The sequence below is a fragment of the Phyllopteryx taeniolatus genome, chromosome 13 (genome assembly GCF_024500385.1).
Source record: "Phyllopteryx taeniolatus isolate TA_2022b chromosome 13, UOR_Ptae_1.2, whole genome shotgun sequence".
NCBI lineage: Eukaryota > Metazoa > Chordata > Actinopteri > Syngnathiformes > Syngnathidae > Phyllopteryx > Phyllopteryx taeniolatus.
The window spans coordinates 23160277-23176161 of NC_084514.1; the positions used below are offsets into that span (position 1 = coordinate 23160277).

At 39.5% G+C, this 15885-nt stretch overlaps 1 protein-coding gene across 9 annotated transcripts in view; it reads right to left on the reverse strand.

Annotated features, from left to right (window-relative positions):
• Positions 1-3674: 3674 nt before the first annotated feature.
• Positions 3675-15885, reverse strand: part of adck1 (aarF domain containing kinase 1) — a 156832-nt gene continuing 144621 nt past the window's right edge. For 7 of the 9 annotated variants that reach the window (XM_061795542.1, XM_061795540.1, XM_061795545.1 and 4 more), the window contains one exon: positions 3675-5345. In XM_061795542.1, coding sequence (XP_061651526.1) covers positions 5186-5345 — 160 coding nt within the window. In that variant the 3' untranslated portion in view covers positions 3675-5185. Of the gene's footprint in view, positions 5346-6536; positions 7353-11083; positions 15476-15885 lie in introns of those variants that run through there. The other 2 variants (XR_009791549.1, XM_061795544.1) reach the window with 2 other exon arrangements.

Genomic DNA, 15885 nt, shown 5'->3' on the forward strand with positions numbered 1-15885 from the left:
TATGTGCCCTGCGATTGGCTGGCAATCAGTTCAGGGTGTACCCCGCCTCCTGCCCGATGCTAGCTGGGATAGGCTCCAGCACGCCCGCGACCCTAGTGAGGAGAAGCGGCTCAGAAAATGGATGGATGGATAAATGGTTATTACTTTGCGGATTTCATTTATCTGAAACGTATCCCCAGCGATAAGTGAGGGTTACCTGAAATGTACTACAATTTTATGTTTGACTTAATATTTTAGTTATTATTTGAATTATGATTAATTTCCAAAAAGCCTTTTTAATGGGCCCCAGATCAAGTTTACGCAAACTTTTTTTCACTACAATGGTAACTGACTTAATTTCCCCCTCAAACACGTCAATAGAAAGATTTAAGAGGAGGGGAGGGAGCTCTGCAGAGAGAGCCATTCAGACAAGGCAGGCCTGGGTGGGTCTCACTGATAGAGATCGATGGTCCTGTTAATCCCACCCATACTCTAAGACTATAAACTGTTCCATCCATCCATTTGTCTATCTTGTATAGCGCTTCTAAAGTCGCAGGTGTGCTGGACCCCCTCCTAGCTGACTTTGGGTGAGAGACGGGGTACACCCTGGACTGGTCGATCTCGTCAATCGCACAGCACATATAGACCAACCTTTCAACTCACATTCACACCCAAGGACAATTTAGTCTTCAGTGAACCAAATATTCATGTTTTCGGAATGTGGGAAGAATCAGGAGCACCTGGAGAAAAAATGCAAACTCCACACAGGAAGGCCACAGCCATGATTTGAACCCCCAACCTCAGAACTATTGAGGTGAATGTGCTAACCACTCGCCCAACACTTCTGAAGGTTGTACTGTATGTGAAATGTACTTTACATTTCATTACCACTAATAAGGCAATGACCACTGGATATTTGCTTAGTCCAATCTTAGTCAAACTAACAGCATAGCTCCAGAACAACTTGCGGGACACTCGGCGTGACAAATCCAATCTAAATTAAACTCGACTGATGAGGCATTGCAAATAAGCACAGAAAATATCCTGTTAGACTGATTGGAAGTTCACAGTGGTGTCAAAAAATACCTTCGCCCTCTTGAATGTTTTTGCATTCATGCACTTTAGCAGTAGACTCACAGAGAAGGACATTATCAGCAGCCTGACGAGACAGTGTCTATGTGAGAGATTGGCTGCAGCTGCTTCAGGGTTTATAGCATGTGAAACTGGAATGGTTGTTTCTGAGCCTGGACTGAAATGAGTTAATAGACATTTGTTTCATCTTTTCTGTTTGGACTGTTCAAAGGTTTATATAGATTGTTAAAAATATGTATAATATAATATATAATTATATATACAATATGTAATTATTCTTATTTTTAATTATGTATTTAAATTGCAACAGAAACAGTGCTTAACTTAAACAAAGCAAAATAATGAAGTTCAATTCAGTTATTTTTTTACTGTCAGTATATGGTGGGGACATCATTTGCTTTCTACACATGTGCAGCAATACACTTGAACTTGATGCAACTGGGGTTTAGTTATATTGACAATCGCTGTTCCTGCTGTGCACGTCTTGACCTCTGAGGGGCAGTGTGATACATGCAATGAGATACACACTTGCAGTAAAAAAGAAAGTAGAAGTCAAGATTTTACACAGAGCTTGAAGAATAAATGCCAAAGTATTGTTATATTGCCTGTTTGTTATTGTTTATACAGCGTTTGCATTGCAATATTCAGTATTTTGACAGATATAAGTGCAGCGTCAATGGTGTTATTCATTGTGTGTTAGCTTTGAGCTAGCAGTTTTTGTGTAAAAAAACAAAGAAAGAAACAAAGGGTGTGATTTATTTGAATATTCAATAGGTCTAATTCTTTTATTATTTAGTTTTAGAGTTTAGTTTTACAGTGAACTTAAACAGGAGTGTTAATGAACGCCTTTAAGGAAGCAACATTCACTCTTACTCCTTGCTACTATTTTAGCACCTTAGCAACCTGTTGTGATCAGGTGGGATCTGCATACCGTCTGGGCGCTGCTAGATAAAAGTTCTGGAACGGCGCATGGAATGGACTGCTTGTATAAGAGTGGTAAAATCTGAGATTTTAGATCCAGTCCGATCCGATACTAGTTTTTTTGCTGACATTGGACATATTTCCGATCACAAAGATCGGATTGGGGTACCCCTATTCACCACTGTTCCATATTTTCCCCATTTGAGGATAATGGCCCTCACTGTGGTTTCCTGGAAACCTAACTCCCTGAATGATGGCAGGAGAGTCTGGTCAAGAATTTCTTAATACACCTGGAAATTCATGGCTTTTAAGATACGATGGAGTCGTCTGGATCCAGGAGTGGCAAGCAGCCGCAGACCTTCACATTCCCACCACCATGCTTCATCGTTGGTTGGAGGATCTTTACTTCATATGCAGTGCTGGCTTTTCTCCAAACATGGTGGTTTTGATTGTGACCTAATAATTCTATTTTTGACTCGTCCATCCAGAGAAAGGACTTCCAAAAGGCCTCTGGCTTGTCCAAGTCGTCTCTGGAAAGTTGAAAAGGGAAGATTTGTTCTTTTTTGAGAGCAGATGCTTCCTTCTAGAAAGGCTCTCATGAATGTCATGGCTATTCAATTTTCATCTAACAGTAGACGCATGCACATTTATCCAAGATCCTACCAGAGAGATCTGTAACTCTCTCGAGGTGATGCCAGGGTCAGCCTTTACCTATTATTTTTTTCTGGTGTTTCTGGGTGATAGTTTTGCGTCCAATTTCGGCAGTTTCAGTCAAAGTCCATTTGTAAGTTATTTATCTTAAAGTGGATGGATGGAGCTGGAATTTTTCAAGAACGGTCTGACAGACCTCCCCAGATGGATGGGCTGTCAATACCCTGCTCTTCATGTCCCCAGCAATCTCCTTTGCTCTTGTCTTGATTTGTATGGAAACACAGTTGGTTTGGTTACTTTCATCTCTCTATTAATTAGTGCAGGCCAAACCCTTTCCCAAGAATGTCTTATTTCATTAGTGTTCTTAAATGATTTAATAAGCACCCAAATGTTTAGCCTGTCTTTTATCTGCTGGATTTAACCAATGCAGCTGGGTGTTCACATACTTGTACACTTAAAATGAGTTTTTGTGGAACAAAACATGTTTGTTGGATGAATAATGAAAATATATCTCTTTGTGTGTGTGTGTGTGTCTAAGGTATGCTTTACAAATTGGGATGTGGATGTGTGTTTAACAAGGTTGGTTTAATGTTTTTTACAAAAAGGGTGACCATGCCAGGAAGGTTCTCAAACTTTCAAGCAGCACAGTAGCTATCTGTCTGTCTGTCTGTCTGTCTGTCTATCGCTTGTAGTTATAGTAGTTCAATTAAATGTGAATGAAGGAGTAAAGTAAGAAGTAATGAGAATTAGTAAGTAATTCATAGTAATGTAAGTGATTAAAGATGTCAGCAGCAATTGACGGCGTCTAATTTGTTTACATCACCATTCATCAACATCCAGTGGAATTTATGATTTTAATAATTAATTTCAGCATCAAAATGTTGCCATCATAAAGTTTCTACCTTCATTAATCTATAGTGTTAAGTAAATAGAGACGTCGGAATTGTAAGATCTTGTGTAGTGCACTCTGCAAACAGCTCTATCCAACCTCTCTTCTACCATGCATGAAATAAAATACCAAAAGACAACACTTGGTGTTTCTGAGGGTTTATTATGGTATGACAAAAAATATATATATACACCACAACAGCTGTTAGTACTGTCACTTCCTGGCATACATACAATATGTTCATATAGTAGGTATACTTATAGAGCAAACATCTATTACTGCTTCTTTGAGAAAACTTGCATTTTGAGAAATATACGGGTATTTATTTATTTATTTATTTAATTTGTTTAAATTTCCTCTCAGAACATTATGGCATTAGCACAAGAGTATCAGCTACAATGGCAAGATATACCATTGACAAAATAAACTTACCAAAAACTGCTTATGGAGACCATTCTATTGTAAACATTTAATGATCTTTACAGAAGAATGTGATGAGTGGAAGGAGTCACTCAGTAACTCATTTGTTGATGAAAATAATAAATATTACTACCGTGAGTTTACAGCAAATACTGTACATAACGGTAGCATCCTGAGGTATGTTTTGACAAGCACTGCATCAATGGTCCAATGGTTGGTTTGATCCATATACTCAAGATATCTGCTTGTACTGTATACAGCATTTACTCCATGTTCTATAACATTAATGCTAACACTGTATACCACCAGCTAATTTGTGAGACAACATCAAAAATATGCAAAAGATACAAATTAAAAGGTAAAAGGGAAGGTGCGACACCCGGTAAATCAGCTGGGAGCAAGATCGCACTTTGACAATTGCAATATTGGTGTTTGAGATTATAAAAAAACAACCCCTTATTAACTATATAACTTTAACTATCTACCAATAAATATAATCTAAGTACATTGAAGTCTATTTATATGTCTTCTGTGGGACAGTGTTTTCTCATTATTACTGTACATTTTTAGGAAATTAGGAAAAGACATTAGGAAATCTGTGACCCTGACCAAGACAGGTGGTATGGAAAATGGATTGGATAGATGGCATTATTAGAAAATCGGCAAAATAATTAAGCACAATATATGGTCATCATCTTATATTCTAGTGTTCATTAATATATTGCTGGCTTCGGGCCTCACATTGTCAAAACCATCTCTATTTCAGGAAACAAACAAAAAACAACAGCCTATTTGTTGAGCCATTACATTACATCATCAAAGAGTTGAAGCCATCTTTAACACTTTTAATTGGTCAGAAATGTGTAAAAATAACACAACCATGTGGGAAATGACCAATATAATAGATTTGTGGAAAAAATATAAACTTTGGACATTGGAGCTTTTTCCACCCAACAGTGATGATATGCGATTAAAAACATTAAAATTAAAAACTAAAAATGTCTTTTAACAAACTGGTTTGTGTAATGAGTTAGGGCTTTGTATTTTCAGACAATTCACAAATAAGACAAAAATATGAGACTTTATCTAACAGTCAAATGTATGTTTTAAACAAATTACTTTCAACTGCAGGAAGATACAACTCTCTGAACTGTATGTGCTGTTTTGCAGTACACTGCAATCAGGAGCAGCAAGTGGTCAGGGGCTCACGTTATAGATCGATTTGTACATGTCTCAGTGTAGAAATGCTAGCAGAGTAGAAACCCCTTGTCCCAACAGAGAGCCTTTCAACCATAGAAACAACTCATACATACTAAGTCTCCAGAGGTTGAACGACTCTGTCAGCGTGATTTGTAGACGTCTTCTGCTGGACTGAATCTTACTCCTTTTGTGTCTGTCAATCAAAGCAGAGAAGAACAACCCGAAGTTTAGAAACCGTAATGCATACGTACTGTAGAAAGTAGTGTTTTTCTGCCATCTTGTGGCATCTATTGGCAATTATAAATCTTGTTTGGAGGGCCGTCAATTAGGGATTTTTGACTTATGCTCAGTCCCTCTCCCCCGCGAATAGCGAGGCAACACTGTAAATCTTTTGTGAGCTGCCTATTTCTGAAAATGTGTCTGTGAGCAAGTCATACTTAATTTTGCTGGAAGCCAGCAAATTTACATAATACCATCCTGACACTGACTTTCCACACTCCTGACTTAGCAGCAACGCTAAGTTAAGAGCCACAATTTTCAAGCGACTGCCGGACTACACACAAACAAGATCATGTCAAAGCCATAAACCAAATTGAGCTGCAGTGTCACAGGCACAGATTGGCATTACCTAACAGTAAAGTTGGCGGCATGGTTAATTCAATGGTGTGATGATGACTTGCTGCCTTAATAGGGCAAATCAGCCAGTGGCAGCAGCAACTTTGTGCAACCGCAATTATATTTTCTCAGGGGTGAATATCTTCTACTCTGACTGCAGCTAGCAGGGAGGTAGGCAGCCTCCCGACGTCTCAACTAACACTAGAAAAAGTTAACTTGCTTTTAGACTGAACTTCAGCATACCTTGAAGTAAACCCTTAAAACAGGCTGATTTCAACGACGGTCTAAATAGGGGTTTAAAAGCGTGCTATAAATCTTGATCCTTGGGGCACTTTGACAACGCCTGGGAAAACACTAAACCCATCCAACTACAGTGAATTGCCAAAAGTATTCGCTCACCTGCCTTGACTCATTTGATTTTAAGTGATATCCCATTCTAAATCCATATGGTTTAATATGATGTTGGTCTACCCTTTGCAGTTCTAACAGCTTCAACTCTTATGGGAAGGCTTTCAACAAGGTTTAAGAGTGAGTTTATGGGAATTTTTGCCCACTTTTCGAGGAGCATACACACTGATGGTGGACGAGAAGGCCTGGCTCGCTGTTCATGCGAAATCAACCCAAAGGTGTTCAAATCAGGTAGAGGGTAGGACTCTATGCAGGGCAGTCAAGTTGATCCATACCAAATTCTCTCATCCATGTCTTTACGGGCCTTGTTTTGTACACTGGTGCACATTCATTCATTCATTCATTCATTCATGTTCCATACCGCTTATCCTCACTAGGGTCCCGGGTGTGCTGGAGTTGGAGTGGGGATTACCACTTTCTGTTCCAACATGTCTGTGCACCTGCCCTCCGATTGGCGGGCGACCAGTTCAGGGTGTACCCCGCCTCTCGCCCGAAGATAGCTGGGATAGGCTCCAGCATGCCCGAGACCCTCATGGGGAAAAGCAGTTTGGAAAATGGATGAATGGAAAGCCTTTAGTGGCTCACATAAACTGTTATCCATACTCCCTCATATCCAATGGAAAAGAAATTGGTGCAAGTTTAAATGGGAAAACAAGACAATCATTACTTTTGCTCACATTTTTAAAAATGCCAAAACCAGATCCTATATTCTCTCAATCTTGCTGCACCCGAGTTTATAGAGTGAGTGGGCATTCATGTATGCACCTGCAGTCCTGTGGATAATGATTTAATAACACAGACTGAACTGACAAAGGATCCTGAATGCCTAATAAGAAAATTAAACGAGATATGCAACCCTGAAACCGATGTCATAATTGAGAGATTCATTTCAACGCGAGATATCAGATGCCTAGCAAAAACCTGCACCTTAGTGGACTACACAACCTGTGTGCATATCGTGTGGAATGACAATTCATTCTCAAAAGAGTGACACTACTGCAATACATTCTTTAATGTATTTGTTCAATATGGAAATAGAATCTGTTCACATAGAATGTGGCAACATGGTTGATACATGTTAAAAGGAGACAAACATTTCAACAAAGCACTTGTGGAAGGAATATCGTAGATAGTCATGTGCCATCCACGATGGTATCATCATTGCTGGTAAAGGAGCCTAGGAAAAGAAAGTGTGTCGCTCATCAGAGACCAATGAAACATGCATTGGGAAAAATGGCACACCGAGAACAATATACACACGTGTAAAATGTTAGTACCCTTTTGTTAAACAAACAAAACCCCACAATGGTCACTGAAATAACTTAAAACTGACAAACATGATATGATCCACAGACTATCAAGGCATTCTGGAGTGAAATGTGTTGCCTAGTCTCAGAAAGCGTCATATCAGCTACCCGTCATGGGTCCTCAAACAGGATGATGACCCAAACTCACAGAGCTAAAAATACCAAAATATTAGTAACAATAAAATAGTGGACTATTTTTATGAGCCCTGATATAAATCGTATGAAACATTTTCAGAGCTGCCAACCGATAGAAATTAACTTCCAGAACAATTTGTCTGAATTCCCATATTTTTAAATTTTGTCAAGAACATTACCACGGGAGAGCTATTGCAGTATAACTTGTAATCGGATAAAACAATTCTACATACGAGTCGATTGCACAACATTATTATTATTTGTATATATATTTGTGGCGGCACAGTGGGCAACTAGTTAGTCATCTGCCTCACAGTTCTGAGGACCTGGGTACAAATCCGGCCTCGCCTGTGTGGAGTCTGCATGTTCTCCCCGTGCCTGCGTGGATTGTCAGCTATCCGGTAGCCGTTTTTACTTTCAGTAACAAGGAACAAAGCAACAACAATGGCGACCGTGGAACAGTGTCTGCTCGAACAAATGGACCTAGATGACCAGATGATATGTTTAATTATGCTGCAAAATCGATCAAGAAGGCGGCGGCGTATATGGTATGTAGAACCAAGGGGCACGCTGAGTACGACATCACAGCATGTGACTAAAACGGACCAATCACGAGAGATGATCTCCGCGGCGTTCGACGCACAGCAACAATTTTTTCCGTGTGCGCGTCAAGCTACGTAGAGGGGCCGCATGGGACAATTCGTCGGTCACGTGATGCAATGCGGGCGTTGTCAGCCAAGTGACCGCGGGACTATAAAGAGGCCTTTAGTGCCTCTTCTGTCTCTTTATTTTTCCCTCAATTCTTCAGCAGCATGCCAGTCATCAAAGGTGTTGTAATCACCAAATAAAGTAAATGATTATATCATTCGCTATTGTTTTCAATTTGCTAATTTCTGTCCTCAGACTACTTCATGTTCACAAAATCTGACTGTCAGGTTGCTATGTTTGCTTGTATAATGTAACGGCTAAGGGTGCTGCGCAATCATTTGGAAAAATGTAATGATTTTTTGACAGGAACTACTTGAGACGTTCAAAGGGTGTACACCAATGGATTTTTCTGAGCCAATCCGAATTGAGTGTTCACCAAGACCATGGTATAATATTGTGTTCTCTCACACAAACATTGTAACAGCACTTCCAATTGCCTAAAAATTTAAATAAATTAATAAATAACCCAGATCAATCTATATTTTTTTGAAATTCATAATTGTTTATTTTAGAAAATAGAGCCGTTCTAATAGTTTTGGAAACACACATATTTTGCCACACAATAGTTTCCATTTTCCATACTTCTCCAGACGTGGAAATTTATTAAATCAAATTCCATACTTTCCCATACTTTCAGTACTTGTGTAGGAACCCTGTAATTAGTCTGCTATACAGTCAGTTGTTGTCATATTCCAATATTTTCTGACACCCTCTCACTATTATGTGAGCGCGGCCTGCTATTAGCAACAAGACCAGCAATCAAGATGCCTCCCCTTCCACTGAGGACTATCACGGACTGCTGCAGAGGATGTCAATCCTGGAAACGAAAATCCACCGTCTTGAAGTGCATATGGATATAAATGGATAGTCGGGGAATGAAACCACTATAGCGATGTCTCAAAATGGTGAGCAGAAGTGTGCTAACAGACAGCCACTTAGGTCAACAAAGAGGACGGATGTGTAATGTGGAAATGGTTATGGACCATCCAGCAGTTCTCCCTGGAATTTACTCTGAGCAAAGCCCAAAGATATGGGACAACATCTGATTACCCTGGCCAAGAATGGTCATCCCCCACCACTACTGAAAGTTATGAAACTAAATCATACAAGAAAAAAATGGCACCCCAAACATTACTAGTTGGTGATGGAGCTGTCAAGGATGTGAAACTGTTGGATTTATCTTACCCAACATTATAAAAATAGACACAAAAGGAATGAAGACACTGGGTTCTTTTTCTCATGAGGAGGGCGTATGGGAGATTGTTCAGATCACAGTCTCTCAACACGCTCTAACCAATCTCTCCCGTCGCTCCTGCATTTATTTGAAAATAGGAGGGTTTTTCCCAGACATAATGTTCTAAACAATAAGACACAACAAAAAACATTGGACCAACACCTGTCACGTCCCCGACCACATCCGATCACGTCCTTGGTCCAGGCGCCCTTCCATCGGATGATGCTGAGTCATCTTTTTGAAGGCGAGACATCTAAAATCGTCCATAATACTAATGCAAGCTAAGCAAATAAATGATAACTTCTAGAATATATTTAACATTTCCCTCCTGTTTATCATGTATTTGCACAAATTCTCATATCATTTTACAGTCACTTCATTTCGATTTTTAACTGTAGAATCATTTTTATGAAACAAATACATTTACACTCAGAGTAAACTTGTCATACATGAATGTTGTAGTTTAAACATCGTAATCACCTGGATCAGGAAACAAATCAGGTAAAACAACATCGTCATCATTATCAACAACCAGTAAAGGATACATCTGCTCCATACGGTTCCTCCATGGGGGTTAATTGCTGTGGTGATTAATCTACTGATTAAAGCCCGAATGCATGGGATACAACAACATCCACACAATGTCAGAATGGCTGCAAAAACAGCAATTGATATCAATATTGGTGAAATTAGGGTTTTGTATTTACCAAAAACGTACATCCAGCTGTCCCACAAGGAGGTGTCTACCCCAAAGTGGTTCTTCATCTTGTGATTGAGGGTCCGTAGACCATCGATGGCTCTGGTCAAGCTGCCATCCGAAGCAGTATTGTTTGGAATGTATGTACAACATTGTTCTCCAAACATACCGCAAACACCTCCCTCTCTTGCGAGGAGCATGTCGACAGCTATGCGGTACTGGAACGTCATTAAAGAGGTAGCCTTGAGCTGCTCATGCACAGCTTCCAACCCACTCTGAGTCCAATTTCCTAATCTCTGTACATTGAAGTGGATATAGTTTATCCTATCAACATTTTTATTAATCGTACACCACCAGCATATGAAGGACTCAAATCCTCCTGCAACTTGGTCAGCCAATTTGTATTGGTTTGGAACCCCACGAGGAACACCTATGGCGTCGATGTATGTTTTATGTTGGATAATTTTGCCTCTGCCAGGATAAATCTCTTTTTTGTCTATGTTCTAGATTGGACAAAAACATTGGTGTCCTTTCCATTAAATCTTGAACAGGCATAGGGTATACTGACACATGCAATATCAAAGTGATAATAGCGCACAATCCAGATATATCTTTAGGTAATCTATCAAACAGTCTATCATCTCCACACCACCACCAGATGTCGCTCCGTGATACTGGCATAAACTTTGGTCCGACTTTTAAGGTTACTTTACACTGTGTGTCGTTCAGTGGTCCTCATTTTTTGCCTTTACTAATCATGTTTATACAAGTGAAATTATTTGGTGCTACTAAAGTAGAAAACATTGGTTTGTGTTTATCTGCTTCTGTTACGGGATATATAGGATCCCATGATTTACACCTCTTTGTTGGTACAGTAGCGTTCATGAATGGAATAATACAATCTTGTGATAATTGTGCCGGACCTATGCGCAACAAAGGCCTGGGACCCATGCAAACAACACAATCTTTTCTCGCTACATTTGCTGCTTGTTCCATCAATAGTAACCAATTGTTATTTTGTCCTGAAACTCCTGTGACAACAAGGAACCAATCATCAGTAGTTATGTTGTTAACTTGGAAGTGGGGATCTTTTCCACCAGAATAGGCCCACAAGCTCACTATCAAACACATTGGGTGACTTGATTTGTATTTCAATATTAAACTATGGGCCGTTTTGCTTAGGTTAAACTTCTTTCTATGTTCTTTTGCTGTTCTTTTTGACCAACTGGACCAATCATAACCTGTTTCACCAATGAGGTGTTCCCATCCAAAGCCTATAGTTGCATACCAGTCATATCCAAATCCCCAATTCTGCCCATTCTCTTGAGCATCATTGGTGAGAGCCGCATACGGAATTAGGATTAAAGCAGCTTGATTTTGGGGGGCACAAAATATTAAACCGTTTTGCCGCATTTGGAGGCCATGCCCACAATTTTGATCATCAGCTGTACTCCTTTTGATACGAGTTAATGATGAAAATTTTTTTTATTATTGGGTTCGTCATATTGGTCCAGTTGGTAGGTGATTTTCTATCTAAAAAATGGGTTTTATCATTGAGGGTGGGACGTCCCATGTACCACAAAAACAAAACCAACACCATAGTAGCCAAAGTTGCTACGTAACAACCTATCAAATCTCATAACCAACGTGGGTGTGCCTTTCTGCTGAGTTCGCACTAAAAGGGTTGGTGTCTTTTTTCTTCACTGACCAGCAAGCGTTTTCAGAATCTACACATCTGCTCCCGCTCCGTTATCAGACTTTTGCTCACCTTCCCTATTTGAGTACTCAGCTGAAATGACTCTTTTACAGTGTGTTAAATGAACCCACGTGTTTCTTTCTGCTATTTTTTAGGGCTGTAAAGTGTCAATCTATCTGTGCCACCATCCCTCCGGTTGAGACATGTGACACAGCATGGCTCAATATAGCAGCCCATTTGATTAGGTTTTTTTTTTTTTCCTGTGCTAATGTAAATTTCATTTTGTAGTTTTGCACTTTGTTTTTCCCAATAATTGCGTTCTTGTTGTGGAATACTCATATTGGCTATCAGTATAGATTGTACCATCTTTATTTATCATTAGTTTGCATGCCTCGGTTAATGCTACTAATTCAGCAGCTTGTTTAGCCAATTCCTGTCAATCATGCTGCGTGCCTTCATCAAGTAAGGGTATTAGTGTGGCTGGATTTAAGGTTGTGCATCGCTCAACAGTCAAATGTGGTTGTGACAGCAAGATGGCAATGCAAGATAAATGTCTTGCATGTGATAAAAACGCCATATTGGTTTGCAATAGGAGCGCAGACACTGTATGTGGGACCTTAAGGGTGAACTGCTCTCTACTGCCGTCAAGGCTGCCACAAATGCTCTGACACAATGTGGTAATGCACACGTTACGTTGTCCAATTTAGTTGAAAAATAAGCTATTGGTCTTAGCTTATCACCATATTGTTGTGTAAGTACGGAGGTCATGCAATAGCTTTTACAATCTACCATTTGAATGAATGTTTTATCATTAATTTTGGAAGGCCTAGCACAGCACTGGACACCAAATGTTGTTTAATGTCACAGAAGGCCTTTTCTGCCTCTGTACTCCATTAAACAGATGATGTCATTTTAAGGTTGTCTTCATACATTAATTTTGACAATGGTGCAACAATTTCTGCATAGTTTGGAATCCATGCTTTACAATAATTTGTCAGACCTAAAAATGATTATTATATGTTTCTTCATCTGTCGTTTAAGATTTTTTAAGACTATAGCTTTCCTGTCTTCTAATATAGTCCTTCCTCCTACACTGAAATTATGGCCTAGATATTTGACTTGCCTTTTACATCATTGCAATTTATTTTTGTTAACTTTATGTCCCTCTTCTGTTAGATGATGCAGCAAGGCCAATGAATCCTTGCATGTCTCTCCATCTGTAGATGCCAGAAGACATGCGTGTTGTCATAACATGTGAAAAAATGGTTGGACTTTCACAGTAACCTTGTGGTAATCTAGTAAATGTATATATATATATTTTTTTTTTCTCAAATGTGAATGCAAACCAAAATTGACTGTTATTTTCTATTGGTACTGAAAAGAATGCATTACTTATGTCCACTACTGTAAACACAGTAGCGTCTGGTCTTAATGAATTTAACAATGTGCGTGGGTTTGGTACGCATGCTGCTCTCTGTATTACTACAGCTCATCACATTCTTTTTTTTATCTTCTATTTTTGTGATAAGCTGCAAGGCTGCAGACAATAGGGCCTTTCCCACGTTTAACGGTGGTTTGTCTTTTATTTTTTATATAATTTGATTCCTGCAACGCGGCTATTTTTTGTGTATTTAACCAACCATTAAAGCCGTGTTCGGTTATCCCTGTCTCTAAATATTAAATTTTATCAGGATCCTGTTTTTTTTTTCTTTTAAATTTTACTTACTTTACTTCCAACCTTTACACTGCAGTGTATTCCTGTTTTTTATTTTACTACTTCCTTTCCCCATTTGAAAGAATTTGGTTCAGTGTAATACTACCTAGGGTAGTCTAGAACACTGTTTCTTTTCAGTAGGACGGTGATTCAAATTTACTTTCTGTGGTAATTCTCACTTCAACTCTTTCGAGTGGAGAATTCTTGCCTTTGCATCCACAAAAGTCCACTGTTTACTTTCCCACTGTTTTGGTATGGAATGAAAAACCTAGTGGTTTCCCATTTCCACTCTCATTCAAACAGTTTTCATTCACACTGGCTCGTCAGAGGACTCCGCCGTCCTATACGGAATTTAACTACGTCTGTCAACAGCTCATTAGAGGACTCCGCCGTCCTATACGGAATTTAACTACGACGCCACGAAACTTTCCTAGTTTCTTTATTTCACCCGCCATTGACTAGTATTCACAGGGTTTATTAAACACGGAATTTAAGTACGTACAGGACTCCGCCGTCCTCGCGGAATTTGTGGACTCCGGCGTCCTTTTTCCTAAAAAAAAAAATTAAAATTTAACTCACCAGTCATCTTCAATCCTGTGGATTGTCGTCAACCTTCAGATCCCAGTTGAGGAGAACGAAGACCAGTCCCGTAAAGGGTCTTACTTGCCGTGGCCACTGTCTCTTAACTGGAAGTCGGCTCCACAACTGGAATCCTCGGGTGTGTTGACATCCAGCTCGAAGGACCAATTTAATGTTGGATTTATCTTACCCAACATTATAAAAATAGACACAAAAGGAATGAAGACACTGGGTTCTTTTTCTCATGAGGAGGGCGTATGGGAGATTGTTCAGATCACAGTCTCTCAACACGCTCTAACCAATCTCTCCCGTCGCTCCTGCATTTATTTGAAAATAGGAGGGTTTTTCCCAGACATAATGTTCTAAACAATAAGACACAACACAAAACATTGGACCAACACCTGTCACGTCCCCGACCACATCCGATCACGTCCTTGGTCCAGGCGCCCTTCCATCGGATGATGCTGAGTCATCTTTTTGAAGGCGAGACATCTAAAATCGTCCATAATACTAATGCAAGCTAAGCAAATAAATGATAACTTCTAGAATATATTTAACATTTCCCTCCTGTTTATCATGTATTTGCACAAATTCTCATATCATCTTACAGTCACTTCATTTCGATTTTTATCTGTAGAAGTGTGTACTGCACTATCCGTGAGTTTCATTGACAATTTCTGCATTTTTGGGAGCGCATACATCTTTACAAGGCAGATGGTTTCTGTCTAAATACACAAGGGGTTAAGTTATTGGCTGCCAACATTTTTTACTGTGTACTTCATTCGACCTGAAAAGAAAACACTTGCCGTGTTGACACGGCTGAAGGACCGAAAGATTGTTCCCAAACAATAGGAGGAACAAGCGATAAGGCGACAAGGCGCAGACGGATACATCAGTGTGATCCAAACAATCGGAGGAGTGAATGACAAATGAGATGAGCCAGCACGTAGAATCTCCCAGACCCCTCGCTGCCCCATTGGAGCAAAGCCCAACGCAAAACTCAAATCTCCAAATTCTCTGTTAGGTGTGAAGGACAGGATGAAAATGATTGTCAATATTGGAATCCAACGCACATCACGCCAAGATCTTCCTCCCATTCCCCCTTGCCTGAAACCACCATCCATAAGATGCAAAGGGCCCCTCCTCGACCCATGAAGAATCTTATCTGCGAATCTGACTGAGATCTGCCGGGTCTTTTCCGGAATAAGTAAGATCAGTCATTTTTCATCACTGTAATTACAGGGAGAGAAAGTTGGTCAAAAAAATACGGCACAAAAAAAAGCAGAACGACAATCTTAGTGAGGATAAAATGTGAATCTATCAAACCATTGTCTCCAGTTATCTCTGCGAGACTAGCTCTTTCCAATATCAGGTCACTGGGTAATAAATCAATGTTGATTAATGACATCATTACAACCTATGATCTGGACTTTTTGTTACGAAATGAAATGTGGTAAACAGAAAGTCGCTGTAATACCATATTAAATGAGGCAACACCAGCAAATTTTCATTTTATGAACAAGTGTCGAAAAGGGGGAAAAGGCGGTGGTATTGCTGTTATTAAGTCATTATTTCAGTGTAAAGAAATTATACTGATTTTAGCTCTTTTGAATATCTCTGTTTTTTTAGTTAAAGGTGAC